Raw genomic sequence first — 15487 nt, forward strand, 5'->3', positions numbered from 1 at the left:
CTATCATATAAAATTACTATATTGGGCTATTAGACACGTTTCTCACATGAATAAACGCTCTCACCCATACCAACCTGAGCATCAATGACAAGCCGGATGTTAGGACAGTAACGAGATATTTTTAAATTAAAACACGACATACAGCCCTAGGACGGTGCTTAGTCATATCCTGCATGCACTACCAGTCTAAACAAATATTAAACATTTTTATACATATGTACAATTTGAAATATGTTTTCAAAATTTTTCATGACAATCACTAACATTTCCCTGCCTAGATCTGTACGTTCAGTATAATAGCTTATTGACCACCCAAATATTATTTTTACTTGAAAATAGCTCAGAAATAAAGTAAACTCTCAGTATACTGACACCGAGAAGCGCATATACTGTATACACCTCTGAGTGAATATATCCCTGTGATCGAGTTCCCTTTGATACCAGCTGACATCCTCTCCCTCTTACCCCCAGCAACCCCATAAACTCATATAAAATCTGTCGTACCAATGTTCGATTCAAATGAAATTTTGGAGTTAGCTGTCATGGTGATATATGACTTATATACGAACAATATATTGACTCCTGTCACCTGACTCGTCTAAATATGCAATTGAAAAAAGGTTCCCCTGCAACAGAGGACACTGATGTTTGTAGTGATGGTGTTTCTATCAATATATGTGTTGTTATAGCAGCAGTCTAAACGCTGTAACACACAACTGAGCAACACAATGCAGTAAGGTTGCACTGTGTTGCACCGTGGGTGAAGTGTTCGGATCATTGCCTCAGGGAGCTGCTGGATTATATTGCCCTAATATATTGTAACAATGCACAATATAACTCTTGCACTATTGTACTATTTTATTGCTACTCTTGCAAAATTTATTTGACTCATTTACAATGTTTGTTTTAAGATATTGCCTTTCATATCCCAAGTCCTAATTATTGGATCAAGTCATCTACTCTTGGGGTCCTGTTTCTGCTCTTTAGTCCAATCTATTGGTTCTTTTTGGTTCCATCTATTCGTCGCTTACGTACTGCATCTGTTCTCCTCGGTTGACTCTGGTTTTCAGCTCTTGGGTCCCGCCATTAGCTTTTCGGTAAAAGATTACACTATATTGCAAGGTCGTTATCCAACTCTTTTTGTAAAGAAGATTGATTTACATCGAAGTTTGTGCAGAACCAAGACACCTTTCAGGAGTCTCACACAAGCCTTACACCATATCAATATATTATCCGGAATTAATGTCAGCTCCTCAATGGTCACCCAATTAGTCGCTGGGCCCTAGTTTTTATCTTAATTCCAATTAACATCTTTATTCTGAGAATTACTCTGTGAACTGCCTGATAGCTACTCACCCATCCTATTGCCTCTCAGCTTGATCTTCGTGATTGCTGAATAAGTCTTCATCTTCTGGGTCCTCTGATAACGTATTTACTGCAAATATTTGTATATTAGGTTTCAATTGTGCTTCATTCAATTCCTGTTTACTTCCTCTCCATTTTCACTCTAGTTACATCTCTCCCATTACCACTGTAATATTAATCAATGGTCAAACACACTCATTAATTATGAAGAAAATTTAAAATTTCTATATGGATTTAGGCATTATGGGAAACCCAACATATTTTCTAGGCAATTATTTGTGGTAAGAGTCTTTTGTTTTTAATAAGACAATCCCTATTGGACACATTGTTGTATATATATTGTGAGAAGAGAGAGAGAGAGAGAGAGAGAGAGAGAGAGAGAGAGAGAGAGAGAGAGAGAGAGAGAGAGAGAGAGAGAGAGACAGACAGAGAGACAGAGAGACAGAGAGCGAGACAGAGAGACAAGCAGACAGACAGACAGACAGACAGACAGACAGGCAGACAGAGATAGATAAATAGATAGATAGATAGATAGATAGATAGATAGATAGATAGATAGATAGATAGATAGATAGATAGATAGATAGATAGATATTGCCAAATATAATTTGTTTTCTCAAATGATCATGCTAGAGATTTTTTGCTTTAACTAATAATTACATTTCTTGAATTTTTAACACCTTCATGTATTTCATTTGGGTAAATGTAACAATTAATTTAATAGGATTCCTGTAGCTTAGTAGTCTGCACAATTGAATCACAACCGAATAGTCCCAGTTCGACACAGATACCTAGGAACATTTCCTTTCACTTCATGCACCTGTTCACCTCGCACTAAATATGTACTCGGGAGCTAGGCAACTGTTCTGGGTTGCATCCTGGGATGATTAGCAGTTAAATAAGAAAGGGGGGAGACACGTCGATAAGACGAACAGGAGTCTTATCTCCAATAATAGGAAAGTGTACTTACGGTCCTTATAGACAAAAATATATTATGACAATATATAAATAAAGCTAAATGTATTGTAATTATTATACTCTTACATATATTTTTCAAATTAGTGAGAAAACAATAAACATGTATATTGTTAAACTAAATATATAAAGGTTATTTTATGCATTGATTTGAATGATCCTAAATATTTGGAAGGTAATTATTATACTTAGAATAAATACCTTCCTACACTTATAACAAAATATTTAAACTTTCCTCAAATTCTTCCTTAATTTACATATAGATGCAACTCAATTAATAATGCTTTATCTCTTTCTCAGACACGTTAAGCATCACTGGATCCAATGATGCTTAACTTGTTTCAATGTGTTATTTGTGTACTAATATTTATGTATTTCGTCGGTATATGTCATTATCTTTGAACTCAAATTTAATAATGGCAAGTTAATATTATCAAATCTGTCAAAATTTAACATTTAACAATAAGTCTTAATAATGTGGCTCAAACTCATACGTCAGAAAATAAGGGAAGTGACAACGTTTTGTTTCATCTTCCGGAATATGATCTCTTCGTCACTTTCAATATTTCGGACCTTAGGGTAAAAGAAAAAGATTTTCATCTGCTTCTCATTCACTATTATCTCCATGTATGCATTTCTTAGCACTTGGTGAAATGTTTACGTCTGCCACATGTCTTTAATATACAGTTCAAATATTATCCTGATTTACAATGAAACATCTTATAGCAACAATTCATAATCATAATTATTCTAAATTAGATTGTGGATACATTTACACTCCAGGAACATGAATTTTAGATTTGTAGACAGGTGCTCGTTCCTAGTTTCCCATTTCTACATTTACATCAAAATTAGACAGTCACTTCTCAAAGTAATTAAAAATACCAAGATATATAAAATTCCAATTTTCCTCCTTGCTGTGGAAATTAAGAGAATTGCAAATAATTTATTTTACAGCTAACATACTTTATCATATCACTGGTAACACTGAAGGTTATTAACAACTTTATGTAATGTTTAAAATAATTTGATCTGCCAACATTCGTATCAAACAGTCAACCCAATCAGGATTATTTGAGGTTGATCTGAAGCTTTGTGCAAATGCATTATCATTACTGGGCGATCGTACTGCATATTGCGTTGTCAAGGAGATAATGCTTGGATTATGCTGCGTCATCAATCACATAAGTCTCATTTACGAGATCATGATAAGAGCATTGATCTATTGTAAAGGACCCATCATCTAGAGTTATCTAGTTCCTTCTTACATTGATGTTTCCTTTTACTTGTCAATGATAAAGATTAGTTTACGTAAGGGTTAAATGCGACTGGAGCAGAGAAAGTAATTGTAGAATGCGTTTAGAGCAGTGTCATGATTAAAGAGGACTGGAGTACAGCACGAAATAGCTGATAGGATTTGGAATAATGTAAGAGATGAATACGACTGGAGCATAGAAGGAAATATTAAATTGCGTTTGGAGCAATATAAGGGTTAAGATTACAAAACTGGACTCGGAATGTTACAAATCGTGATATTTATTAGAGCGTCTTTCTGAAGCCTAATTTACATTGATTTTATACTGAATATTGCATATGTTTTCCCATAACAACATGTTGCTCTATCATTTGTTAATGTTTCATAAGTTTTATTAGTCAGGTGCATCGTGCCCACTGTGGAAAAGTTCACCTCATGTGTACCGCATGATCTTTTATTGAGCTGTTTTGTTAGTTTTATTGACATAAATATTGTAATGATAATGGTCGCTAAATAGGCTATCATTTTCTCCTTTTTTGTTGCAGAACAGCAACATGACTTTATTGAAGGTAAGATCCACCTCATCTTGTCCCAGGACTCCCAGGCACCCCTTGAGCAACGCTGCTTGACACAATGTTAGACAATTACAAACCGGCTTTACCTCAAGCATGAAAAAATGCGTTATTAAAGAATTATATAACAATGACTAAATTCACAGAGCACTTACCTACGTTTCCATATACGAGATCTTGCACTCTTGCCTCGATCATGGTGACTTACAACAGTCGGAATTTGCTAACTTAAGAGATCCGAAACGCTAAAAGTTCGTCCTCAAACTAACATTATTATGGATGCCTTCGGTGCGATTCGGAGATTGTAAACCGTTTAGTTAATACCGAATAAGCTTGCCTGATCGACATGAGAGAGATAGATCTCATTGGTGGACACGTAAATGATTAGTGAATCCGTGTTGTGTTGTCAAGGCTGCATGCCGAGTTTGGGCCCCATTTGATAAAATCAAATCAGAGCGCATGGCTATATTTAATCAATATGTAGTCACGTCTTTTTGAGTCATGTGTTGTTAAGTGACACAGATCTGTGGCCGTACATCATGTGACCCTGTATCACGTGTTGGCGTATGCCCCTGGATCATGTATCTCTGGGGGGTATGTGTAGTCATGTGTCTCTAGGATATGTGTAGTTATGTGTCACTGGGTCATGTGTAGCCATGTATTCCTGGGTTTTATGTATTCATATAACCCTGGATTATGTATAGTCATTTGATTCTGAGTCATGTGTATTGATATGACCCCGTGTCACGTATAGAGTAGTCGTATGTGCTTGAATAATGCATGAAGCACGGCTGTATATGTGTAGTAGAGTACATCTTAATTGCATGCACATAAGCTAGTCACATATACCTGTGTTATATTCAGCAATGAGTTACATAGACCTAGCGAATATAGAGAAAATAGTCACATGTTTCTGAATGGCATATTGTATACAGTCACGTGTGAATTGATGATGTATATAGTAGAGTTACATTTATGTTACTTTCCTGTGACGCACAAGACACATGTATGTGAGTCACGTGTTGAGTAAAAGCTACAAGTGACTGGATCGAGTTATAACTCGTTACCGCTCGTAGAATTCGAGTGTATGAAATGGGATGGATAAATCCACCAGCTTTAACCACCCACACCAATTATATATATTATAGCATACAAAAAGAGTCGTTGTTGCAGTAGGAAGCAAAGAAATACAACGAGAGGAAATACAATTGTATATCGACATGTTATTAAATTTTAGTGGTTAACAGTGACTATTGACGGCAATGATCACACACCGACTACATGAAAAATACAGATGCTACAAAATTTAAACAGAAGACTCGACGAATCTGTACAAGTTGTTGGGAACGGAAAATTTTTTATTGATTTATTACAACTTATGGTAATAAAATATATCAGTAACCTGATATATTAAATCATTTGCTTCGGTTAACTGCAGTTTGTCTGAGTTGTGTTCAAGTAACATTTTATCTGTAATACTTTGTATTTCTTACAAGTCAATAACTTCAATTTATGATTCTTATATATTATGAAGCAAAGCATCTACAATAAGCCTTTCTCTTATATATGCACATAATAGAGCATTCGATTCAGACTCTGTCCTGACAATATATTCATGCTTGTTAATTTTTTGGGGGCATTAAACATACTCACTGGAGTGGTACAATGCGAACTTTGGGGTTCAGTTGATATTTTCATTAAGTTCTATAAAGACTTGGTATATGTTAAATCATATAGCTAGCTTATCAAGACTGTAGCTTACTTAATTAACTGAATTATACTGTACAATTCTTTGAGCACATCACGTGCCTCCATCTTCTCCCACTACCGCTCCCAGGATGGGTATGGCGTGCATAATAAACAAACTAAACTAATTCACAACAAACTTCATTGTATTCACCGCACAAAAGAGCCACATCCGCGGGCACGTGTAGGCACGCCCCACAGCCACGCTCGTACCCACACACTCTCCAAGTGTTGACTCAACTTGAGAGTGTAAACAGACTCGGAGCTCCGACTACAAGGGACTTTGAAGGTGAATGAGGAACGAACAAGATTTTTTTCTCTCTCTCTCACTTGGTGTTCCACGTTGCGGCATCCTGTCTTCACACTTAATACACCACACCAGAAATTTGACGTTGAATTGGCGTAGACTGGAAGATGAAGTGGACTGGACAGTAGGGGGGAGGTGTACATTGGAGAGTGGTGTATACCGGTAGGTGGTATGTACTGGAGGGGATTGTGGTATGTACTGGGGGATACTGTGGTGAAAACTGGAGGCGACTGTGGTGTGGACAGGTATAGACTGGGGAGAGGACTGTAGTGTGAGCTAGAAGGAGACTGGTATAGACTGGAGGGGGACTGTAGTGAGGACTGGAGGCGACTGTGGTGTGGACAGGTATAGACTGGGGAGAGGACTGTAGTGTGAGCTAGAAGGAGACTGGTATAGATTGGAGGGGGACTGTAGTGAGGACTGGAGGCGGCTCTGATGTGGACTGAAAGATATTGTGGTGTGAACTGGTGGGGAGTGAGTGGTGAACTGGAGTGAAACTGCGGGGGTACACCGTCGACTTGACAAGCCCCTTACCAAGACAAAATAATCCCCCTCTGATTTCCATAATATTAATGCGGACGAGATCCCCCGTAGAGTGGCGAGGCCTTGTTATCTCCATCAAGACTGTGATTGTTGGCCCTCCGGCCTCCCTCCCACACACTAGCTTGTGGATGAAGATGGAGTATTCACCGTTGTCCTTCACTGGCTTGTGAGGGAGGACAAGGCAAAGGTGCCTGAAGAAATGTAACCTTTGTGAGTGGTAGTAGTGTGGAGGAATGTGGCATCGAGCTTCTACGTTTCACCTCATGGAGAGTGTTGTAGTGGAGGAATTTGGCAATGATGCTCTTGCATTGTACCTCATGGAGAGTGTAGAGAAACCTGCATCATTATTCCAGATGGTTAATTGCGTCATTGCTTCTTTCATGAGCAAGGCTCCTGTAATAGGGCATCTAAGGGGTATGATGGGGGGGGGGGTGTAGTTATGTTTGGGGCATGTTGGGGAATCATGACACTATAAATTTAAATGAGGGCAACGGTGTTTTGCTTTAATTTGGCTGCGTCATTTGATGGTGTTGTATCATACCACCATCACAGATGGTGGCGATGATACCACCATCACGGATGGTGGTGGAAGAGTTCACATGTTTTACCAGGAAGATGTTTATTGGTTGAGGGAGAAAGGAGGCTGGATGTCCTACATTATTGTTCCTGCGGATAGCATTAATGTTTGCATGTCTTGCAGTAGAATTAAAACTTACATAGTTGAATGTATGCATAGGTAATATGAAGGAAGGAGAGTGAGAGCAACGTATTCATTTATAAATTCCACAACCTTCACGCCAAAAACAGATAATCTTTTGTTCATTTATTTGCAATAATGCTGGATATTCACCATTTTGTATAATATAGCCAGCTACCATTCATATCGTGTTTCGGTTCTTCAATCAAATCATAATTTCTTGATGATTTTTATGTAGCTTTGTGTCATAGCATTATGTTTACTGCAATATCCTTCTCTATGTCGCGTCATGAATGTCATTATAAATTTATTCTCTTAAATGGGTAAACATTTAACAATCCTTTCCGGTAACTGTCTCCTTATCGGATAATCCTCATTAACCGTCTCCCTACGGCACATATTGCAGAAGCTGAACATGCAAGGTACACCGTTTCTAAGACAATATTCTTCGTGTGAAATGGTGTTAATATTATTAACATAATAATTAAATGGTGTCAATATACGTGACAGATGTCACGTATATTTCTTTTAAGGGCTAGTAGTGTTTTTGTTTATTTTTTAAGCGTAATACATATTTGTTTAAGTTTTAGGCAAATTTGTTTAAAAAGTAGCATGCATGATTTTTAGTGTCATTCATGTTTTTTTAGGTGCCCCGCATGTTTTAATTTTCCTAACATGCATGATTCTTTACCGGATTAGACACACTGTTATAAAACCTATGATAATAGCAGCTTATGCGGATATTTGAATCACATATGACCAAAGGAACAACATTAATCACGAAATCAGAAATGGTACGAGGTGGACACAATCTGAGTAAGGAGCCGTCAGAATCATGCTATCCCGTGGTTCTCTTCATCATGTGATAGCCATGTTCTTGATAATGAAGTAAATAGGTTATAAATTTTATATCATAAAATCTTTCCACGATAATACAGTAAGGAGTATTACACCATTTTTTTTTAAACTAAGGGAAAACGTAGAAAACTGTTAGCATTATTCAGGTGTGTAACTCAGTGTTGACAAATGTAACTCACCGTAGACTAATGTAACTCACAGTAGACTAATGAAACTCACCGTAGACGAATGTAACTCACCGTAGACTAATATAATTCACCGTAGACTAATTTAACTCACAGTTGACAAATGTAACTCACCATAGACAAATGTAATTCACCGTAGACAAATGTAACTCACCGTAGATAAATGTAAAGGTTAACATTAAACAAATGTTAGTTAATTTTTTTAATAATATTTAGGTCATATCTCTTTCGAAACCCGGTTAACTTCTCCCTAGATTATTTAAACACAAAATGGTATCACGTTCGTCTTGGGAATAGAGTCCTACTGTCGCTCCTATGAGCACAAAAATTAGGAGAACACATATATAATTTCAATAACATAAATATAGGTAAATTATCCGACACGAGAGTTTTGAGAATAATGATTCCTAAAGGTATGAATAAAGGAGTAAATTAAACTATGCTATAACTTCAATGAGATATTAGATCAATATTTTTGTAGTCGATAGTTATATATAAAGGTACTGTAAAGCGAAGGTACAAAGAATACAAAGGTACTGTATATAGAGAATAAGGGTACTTTATATAAACACTCTTGGTACTTTATGCAAAGAGTAAGGATACAGAATGTAAACAGGAAGGATAAATTGCTACTGTGGGGGAATCTTTATAAGGAAAGCAAGGCTCTCCTTGGTTGAGGACCTCAGCTTCCTTGTAACGCTGCAGACAGATTCAAGCCTACAAAGTGAGGGGTTGTATACAATAGCAACAATCTCTGTTATAACTAGGGAGCCTGAACGTGACCAGGGGCTTTATTAAAATATAAACCACCATTTATGTGAACATTTCTATCAGAAGCTATATAATATTTTTTGAATAAAATATTACATTATTTATGATATAATATCGGTCGCCCTCTATATAGCAATCGGGCTCCTGTATAACAACTGGGCTTCAGTCACGTCGCTATGGTATTATATAACACCTGTAGAACAGGTGTAACAAGTGGAATGCTATATAACAGTGAGGGGGGGAGAGACTTGTAAAAAGAGAGAGGAACTCTTAAATCAAGTTCTCTTATTAACAAGAGTTGGAGTCCAACAGCTGTGAGGGTCGGGAGGCCTGCAGCTGTAAGGTGTCGGGAGGCCTGCAGCTGTGTGTCAAGAAAACTTTACAAAAGTCGTTTCAATATTGTTATTATAAAGCGCCCTTAAGGCACTTAATGTCCCTGCAGCCACAACATTCATATTAATGAAAATAAACAAAACTTTGCTTATCAGGTCAAAATAGAATTGTTTTCCATATGTTAAACTAAAACAAATAACAATAAAGTCCCCCCGAATAAAAATGTTCATCAATTATTAATTACTAATCAATTATTAATTACTAATCAATTATTAATTACTAATCAATTATTAATTATTAATCAAGTATCAATAATTAATCAATTATTAATTACTAATCCATGATTAATATTGGTCAATCAATTGCAGAACCTTTACTTATAGTTGAGACAAGGTACATACACACCTTATATCGATGATATCTGTTTTCTGTACACTTCTTTTACGTGAACTTAATGTTCATATGAAAGCTGACGAACACAGCAATATACAAACTGCCAGCCTGAGTTCCAAACGAGGTAATTGTACTCTTATTATAAACACTGAGACTGAGGGCTCAGGACATTGATTTGGTTGGCACCCATTAGTGATCAGAGTGGAAGCACATGTTTAATGTCCTAATACATAGATGAGTATCTTAATCACTCTGGCAACTTGATGAATGTCTGTCACATAGGGAGCCCTGGTGTGTCGCAGAGGCCCACCACTCCGCCTCAATCTCTCACCATCACACATGAGGACACTGAGCGACGACTTCACTCTCCCTCGCAGTGAGCGCAGCACAACTCTCACTTGCAGTGAGAGCAACATACTGCACGATTGCAGTGTCTTGAACTCGGGGATCTGTGATGAAAATTAAAAACTATGGACACAGGCCTGAAGAAGCTAAAGTAATGGATAAATGTGGGAACTGGATAAATAATCAACTGGATAAGATGTGTATGCATTAAATATTGTTTCTCTTTTCACTGGGTCGAATCCCCTTAGAATCTTATAAAGATGTCGTTATTATTTTTGCCCTGTTCCTCCTTTCTTCAATTGTGGTAATGTCCACTTTCCTCGTTTTTCTTCATAATTTAAAAGTAATTCTAACTAAATTTTGTGTGGCTGCAGGTGTAGATTTTGTACCAGGACAACATAGTCAGGAGTGGGTCCCGCATAGATTATATATTGCATTCAAAAGACTACTTTGTCAATATTTATGAAAGGGATCCGTACGTTTTCCAGTGAGCCATACACTGTCATACACGTTATTCGGTAGATGGGTGCCTCTGATATTAGATTTAGGTGTTGTCAACATTCTCTCCGTCCTATCCCAAATCCTTAGCCTCATGTCCCTTTCAATTACTATATAGTCGTAATGGTTTAACGCTTTCTCCTGATTTCTTAGCCCTTGCCTTCTCCCAAGTCATTATCTGTCTGTATTCTATTTGATGTTTTTCATTCCTCTCTCCCATAATGATGCACTTATCTTAGTCAAAGTCCAACAATATTTTCTCAGACCAACTGTGTAGATTGTTCAGCTCATTTTGCAATGTATTGCATTCCTTCTATATTGCTATCTTTCTCATTAGTTTAGTTAACATCATCAGCAAACATTGATACGGATAAACATCTCCACCCTATTATTGCTATACATTGGCTCCCACTTTATCACTATCTCCGATATTCCATCCTGTTTTTCAAGTTGGAAAAGGAATCGTGAGGAAAAGTGTTCAAAGCTTTTCAATAATCAAGGAAGTCTGCCCACCCGCTGCCAATTTGATTGTTGTCATATCATAGAACTCATATGCTGGTCAAGCAGGATTTCCATTCATTGAACCCAAGTTAATGTTTGGAAACAAAACACATTTTTCTATGTTCAAAGTATTTTACAAGCCTCCTCTAATCGGTTTCTTTATTATCTTGCAGGAGATAATTGAGCATTTTTCTGAGCTCTATTTCGATTTTCTACTTCTGGTATTTCGATTTTCTACTTCTCATTTCCATAGGAAATGTCTTCCACTCTCCTCATCCCTAATCTTTTCCACAGATTTTAAAACAACTACATAAGCTAAAATATTAGACAGCAGTCACTGGTTCACATTGGGATTTCATGCACAATCTTCTCTATTCCCGTCTTGTTTTCAGTTAAAATTAAATCAAGGCTTGCTGGCTGGTTTTATCCTCTTTGCCATGATTCTTGCCTAGACTGTTGTTGTAGTAAGCTTATTTCTTCTACTTTTACTACCTTTACTTTTATATATTTTCTGCCATTCTCGTATCCGTTTTTTCTCAGTCAATTTGTCCATGGTTGAAAAAATTTATTTTTCTCTTGAATTTGTCCAAGTCCATTCCTAGCAGATTCACCTTCAATTTATGGGATGTTTCAATCTCCCTTTTGATGATGTTTATACACGTCGGTTTGTATTCTCATACTCTTGTTTTTTTCTAGCTACGGGCTCGCCTTAGCCCGTGCTTCATGGAAAATTTTGTTCCAAGTAGCGAATCTTAAACAACAACAACAATCTTGTTTCGATCACCTGTGATTTTCTGGGGTTTGTAAAATCAAACTCATGTAAACTGCCCGAAACGCTTTGCGTAATAGTGGCTTTAGGCATTGTATGTACTAGCTTTATCTATAAATCTATGAATTTTTGTAAAACCTCTTGTATGTATTTACTTTACCTGATTAAACATTTATTTATTTAATTATTTAATCACACCCACAGCCAGTTTTCATCCCTTAATTGAAATTATTACTGAAAAAAAATCATATTCATTATATACTTATCTCTTAAAAAAAATTCTTTCTTTCGACCAGCAGTCAACCAAGCAAAGGGGAAAAATTTAGTGGAGGGGAAGTCTTGGGAGTGAAGGGCACTGAAGGAGTAGAGCTAAGTGAGATACGTTAGTGAGATAAGTGGTTAAGCGGAGGAAATTGTGCAGAGAGTGGGTGACGAAGATGTGATATGGGAGAGTAATTGTTGAGCTAAAGAGGAAATGGTTACTGATCACCGGGGGAATGAAAGGAGTAAATTCACTCAGAGGCTAGAGTCATCTCTCTTTACCTGTGACTTCTCACGTGAACTTCCCTAGGTCTAATTGCCAATTAACTTGTCAAGCCGGCTAGTTCCCACTGTTAATGGTCTTACAGATAAAACATGCATCATACCTCTCAAAGTGTAGCTCAATATTCACTCTGCTTAAATTAGTGCGAAACCAGGCTAATTGGTGATACAGGCACCAGCAAAGCACTCCTGTTGGCTTGTTTCACAAGCACCCACTCTAATGAAGAAAAGTCCTGAAATCTTCATTCACGCCATGTGATTAAGGGGGGGGGGAGGTTCATTCAGTAGTGATTACGTGTATTGTTTCTACTGTTTTGAGTAGTACTCAAGAGTTCTATAGTTGTGAATGAGAGTTGTGGGTCATTCAGCTGTGAAACCGTGTTATGAGTGTTATAGTTATGAGTGAAACCTGGAAATCTTTCAGCTGTGAGTGGAATCATTGCATCTATACTTGTGAATTGGAGCTGGGAATCCCTCAGCACGGAGTGGAGACGTGTGAGTGGGGGAGTTGTAAGACTTTTCTCTGTAAAATGTGTCACTCAAATGTGATGACTCTTCTCCAGACGGAAGTGGCGCTCATGTACGACGCTGTCCAGCTCTTCGCCAAGGCTCTGGATGACCTAGATCGCTCCCGACACATTGACGTCACACCCCTGGAGTGTGACGGAGATATTACGTGGATACACGGCAACTCCCTCATCAACTACATGAAGTGGGTAGGTACCTCAGTCTTAATGTACAGGTCGTAGCAGTTCTAATTCTATGGCGAAGCAGACAAGCAGTTGAGATTCAGTGATCCTGGACCTCTGCAAGAAATACAAATAAATTCCATGATAGAGAATAGAATGTTTTCATGATCAATGCCTGTGATTCACCTGTTGTCTTCTCTTGCCTACCTGCCTGAGGCCAGTCTCTTCTGGTGATAGCCAGATCACTGAGGCGAAACAATAACAACCCAGCTGAACGGGCACCTTCTGCATGAACTTGTCTAATTCTCTCTAACCATTGTTCCGGCAAAATTGTTCTCGTTGGTAGGGCAAAGGTTGAAAAGTTGTGGACAACTCTTGGTAATACAGTTTTTGGTTACCCTTATGGTGTCTGTATGTTTAGTTAGGCTCATTTTACATATATTTTGTAAAATATATGTAAATATATTTTACAAGAGTTGTAAAAAATAGCCCACTACACATAGCCAATTTAGCGCACTGCACCAGCCCAACATTGTGCGCAACATATTGCCCAACATAGCGCACCACACATGGCCAATATAGCATACAACATATGCCCAACATACTGCACCACACATGGCTAACACAGCGCGCTACCCTCAGCATTCCTGAGGAACAGCAGCTTGAGGAGCGATCCTTACAACAGCAACAATTATAAACACATCAAGAGAATGTGTGTCGAGGAGTGTGGGAGGCGAGGAAGTTAAAAAAGCTCCCAGAGAAGACATCTTGATCCCCTCCGGTGATGAATTACTTCTCTTGTGTATATAAGAGAAGTAATTCTCTTATATATATATATAATTATATAAATATATATATATATATATATATATATATATATATATATATATATATATATATATGAATAGATGAATAGCACTTGAATAGCGACACCTTGTGGATTGGCAACCATCTGCACTACACACGACCATCCTCATCACTGTAACTATATTTGCTACCCGGACACATCCGGGTTCCCCATTCACAGCCATTATCATCACTACCTTCCATCTCCTCGCAACCTTCTCTAATATTCACCATCCCCTATATAACTCACAACCTTCCCTACCTTTCACGACCTTCCCTACCCTTCTCCACCTTCCTTACCCTTCTCCACCTTCCTTACCCTTCACCACCTTCCTACACATCATCACTTTCCGTTCTCCTCACGACTTTCCTTTCATCACTGAAATCTTCTTTACTAAATACTGTCTTTATCAATTTATATACTACATTAAAAAATAGCATATAATCGCCATGTAGAAAATAATATACTGGATGAATCTTAGTGAAGATTTAGTATGGTATTTACGAAATTTGAAACTGGTATGCTTGAGGTAATTTGGTTAATTGGTTTTATTTATTGAATATATATAAATTGTGATCATGTGGCATACGTAAATCAGGAGGGTGAATTAATGACCACTGGTGTAATCCTTGAAAACGATTATCCGAGTATATTGGCTTGAGACACCCCTCACCATGAATATGTGCAACCACCCTATCATGGGTCAGAGGTACCACCCCAACATTTACAGGATATATGCTACCTTTATGGGAAGGGGACGCCTCCCCATCATTGGCATGCTACACACTCCACAATGGGCCAAGGCCACAATTCTCCCACAAGTAGGGGACACCACACAGCTACAGACAGGGGATGTCACCTATCAGCGGGCAGGGGACACCACCTGTCGATGATTCCGAGGATCAACGACCAAGCAGCCCGGTCTCTGACCAGGCCTCATGCCTGTTGGTCTGGTCGACTAGGCTGTTCGACGCTGCTTGACGTTTAACTCTCAAGCGTGTTGATCAGGTATCCTTTTACAATAATCAAAAGAGAACACTGTAAAAGGTAGTTATGCCCCAGCAATAAAAAGTGAATAAATAATTTCTGTAATATATATATTTAAATATGGGTTGTGAAGTCCGTAGAGTTCGGCGGCGTTCAATTGTGCAGAATAAATGCACATATGTTAATAACAAAAATACATTCTGAGACGAAACTATTGTCATGATCGCCAAAAATATAATTCACAATAATAATTGTCATTTTTTTTTTTTAAGAAAAGGGAAGGGAGTACAACCTCTGGCTGGAAGAAG

General features: G+C 37.8%; 1 protein-coding gene across 7 annotated transcripts in view; it reads left to right on the forward strand.

Annotated features, from left to right (window-relative positions):
• Positions 1-15487, forward strand: part of KaiR1D (Kainate-type ionotropic glutamate receptor subunit 1D) — a 239700-nt gene that overhangs the window by 184254 nt on the left and 39959 nt on the right. For 5 of the 7 annotated variants that reach the window (XM_045737330.2, XM_045737332.2, XM_045737329.2 and 2 more), the window contains exons 8-9: positions 4141-4164; positions 13220-13372. In XM_045737330.2, the coding sequence (XP_045593286.1) occupies positions 4141-4164; positions 13220-13372 (177 nt within the window). The remainder of the gene's footprint in view (positions 1-4140; positions 4165-13219; positions 13373-15487) is intronic. The other 2 variants (XM_045737334.2, XM_045737331.2) reach the window with 1 other exon arrangement.

Source organism: Procambarus clarkii, chromosome 28, assembly GCF_040958095.1.
Source record: "Procambarus clarkii isolate CNS0578487 chromosome 28, FALCON_Pclarkii_2.0, whole genome shotgun sequence".
Classification (NCBI taxonomy): domain Eukaryota; kingdom Metazoa; phylum Arthropoda; class Malacostraca; order Decapoda; family Cambaridae; genus Procambarus; species Procambarus clarkii.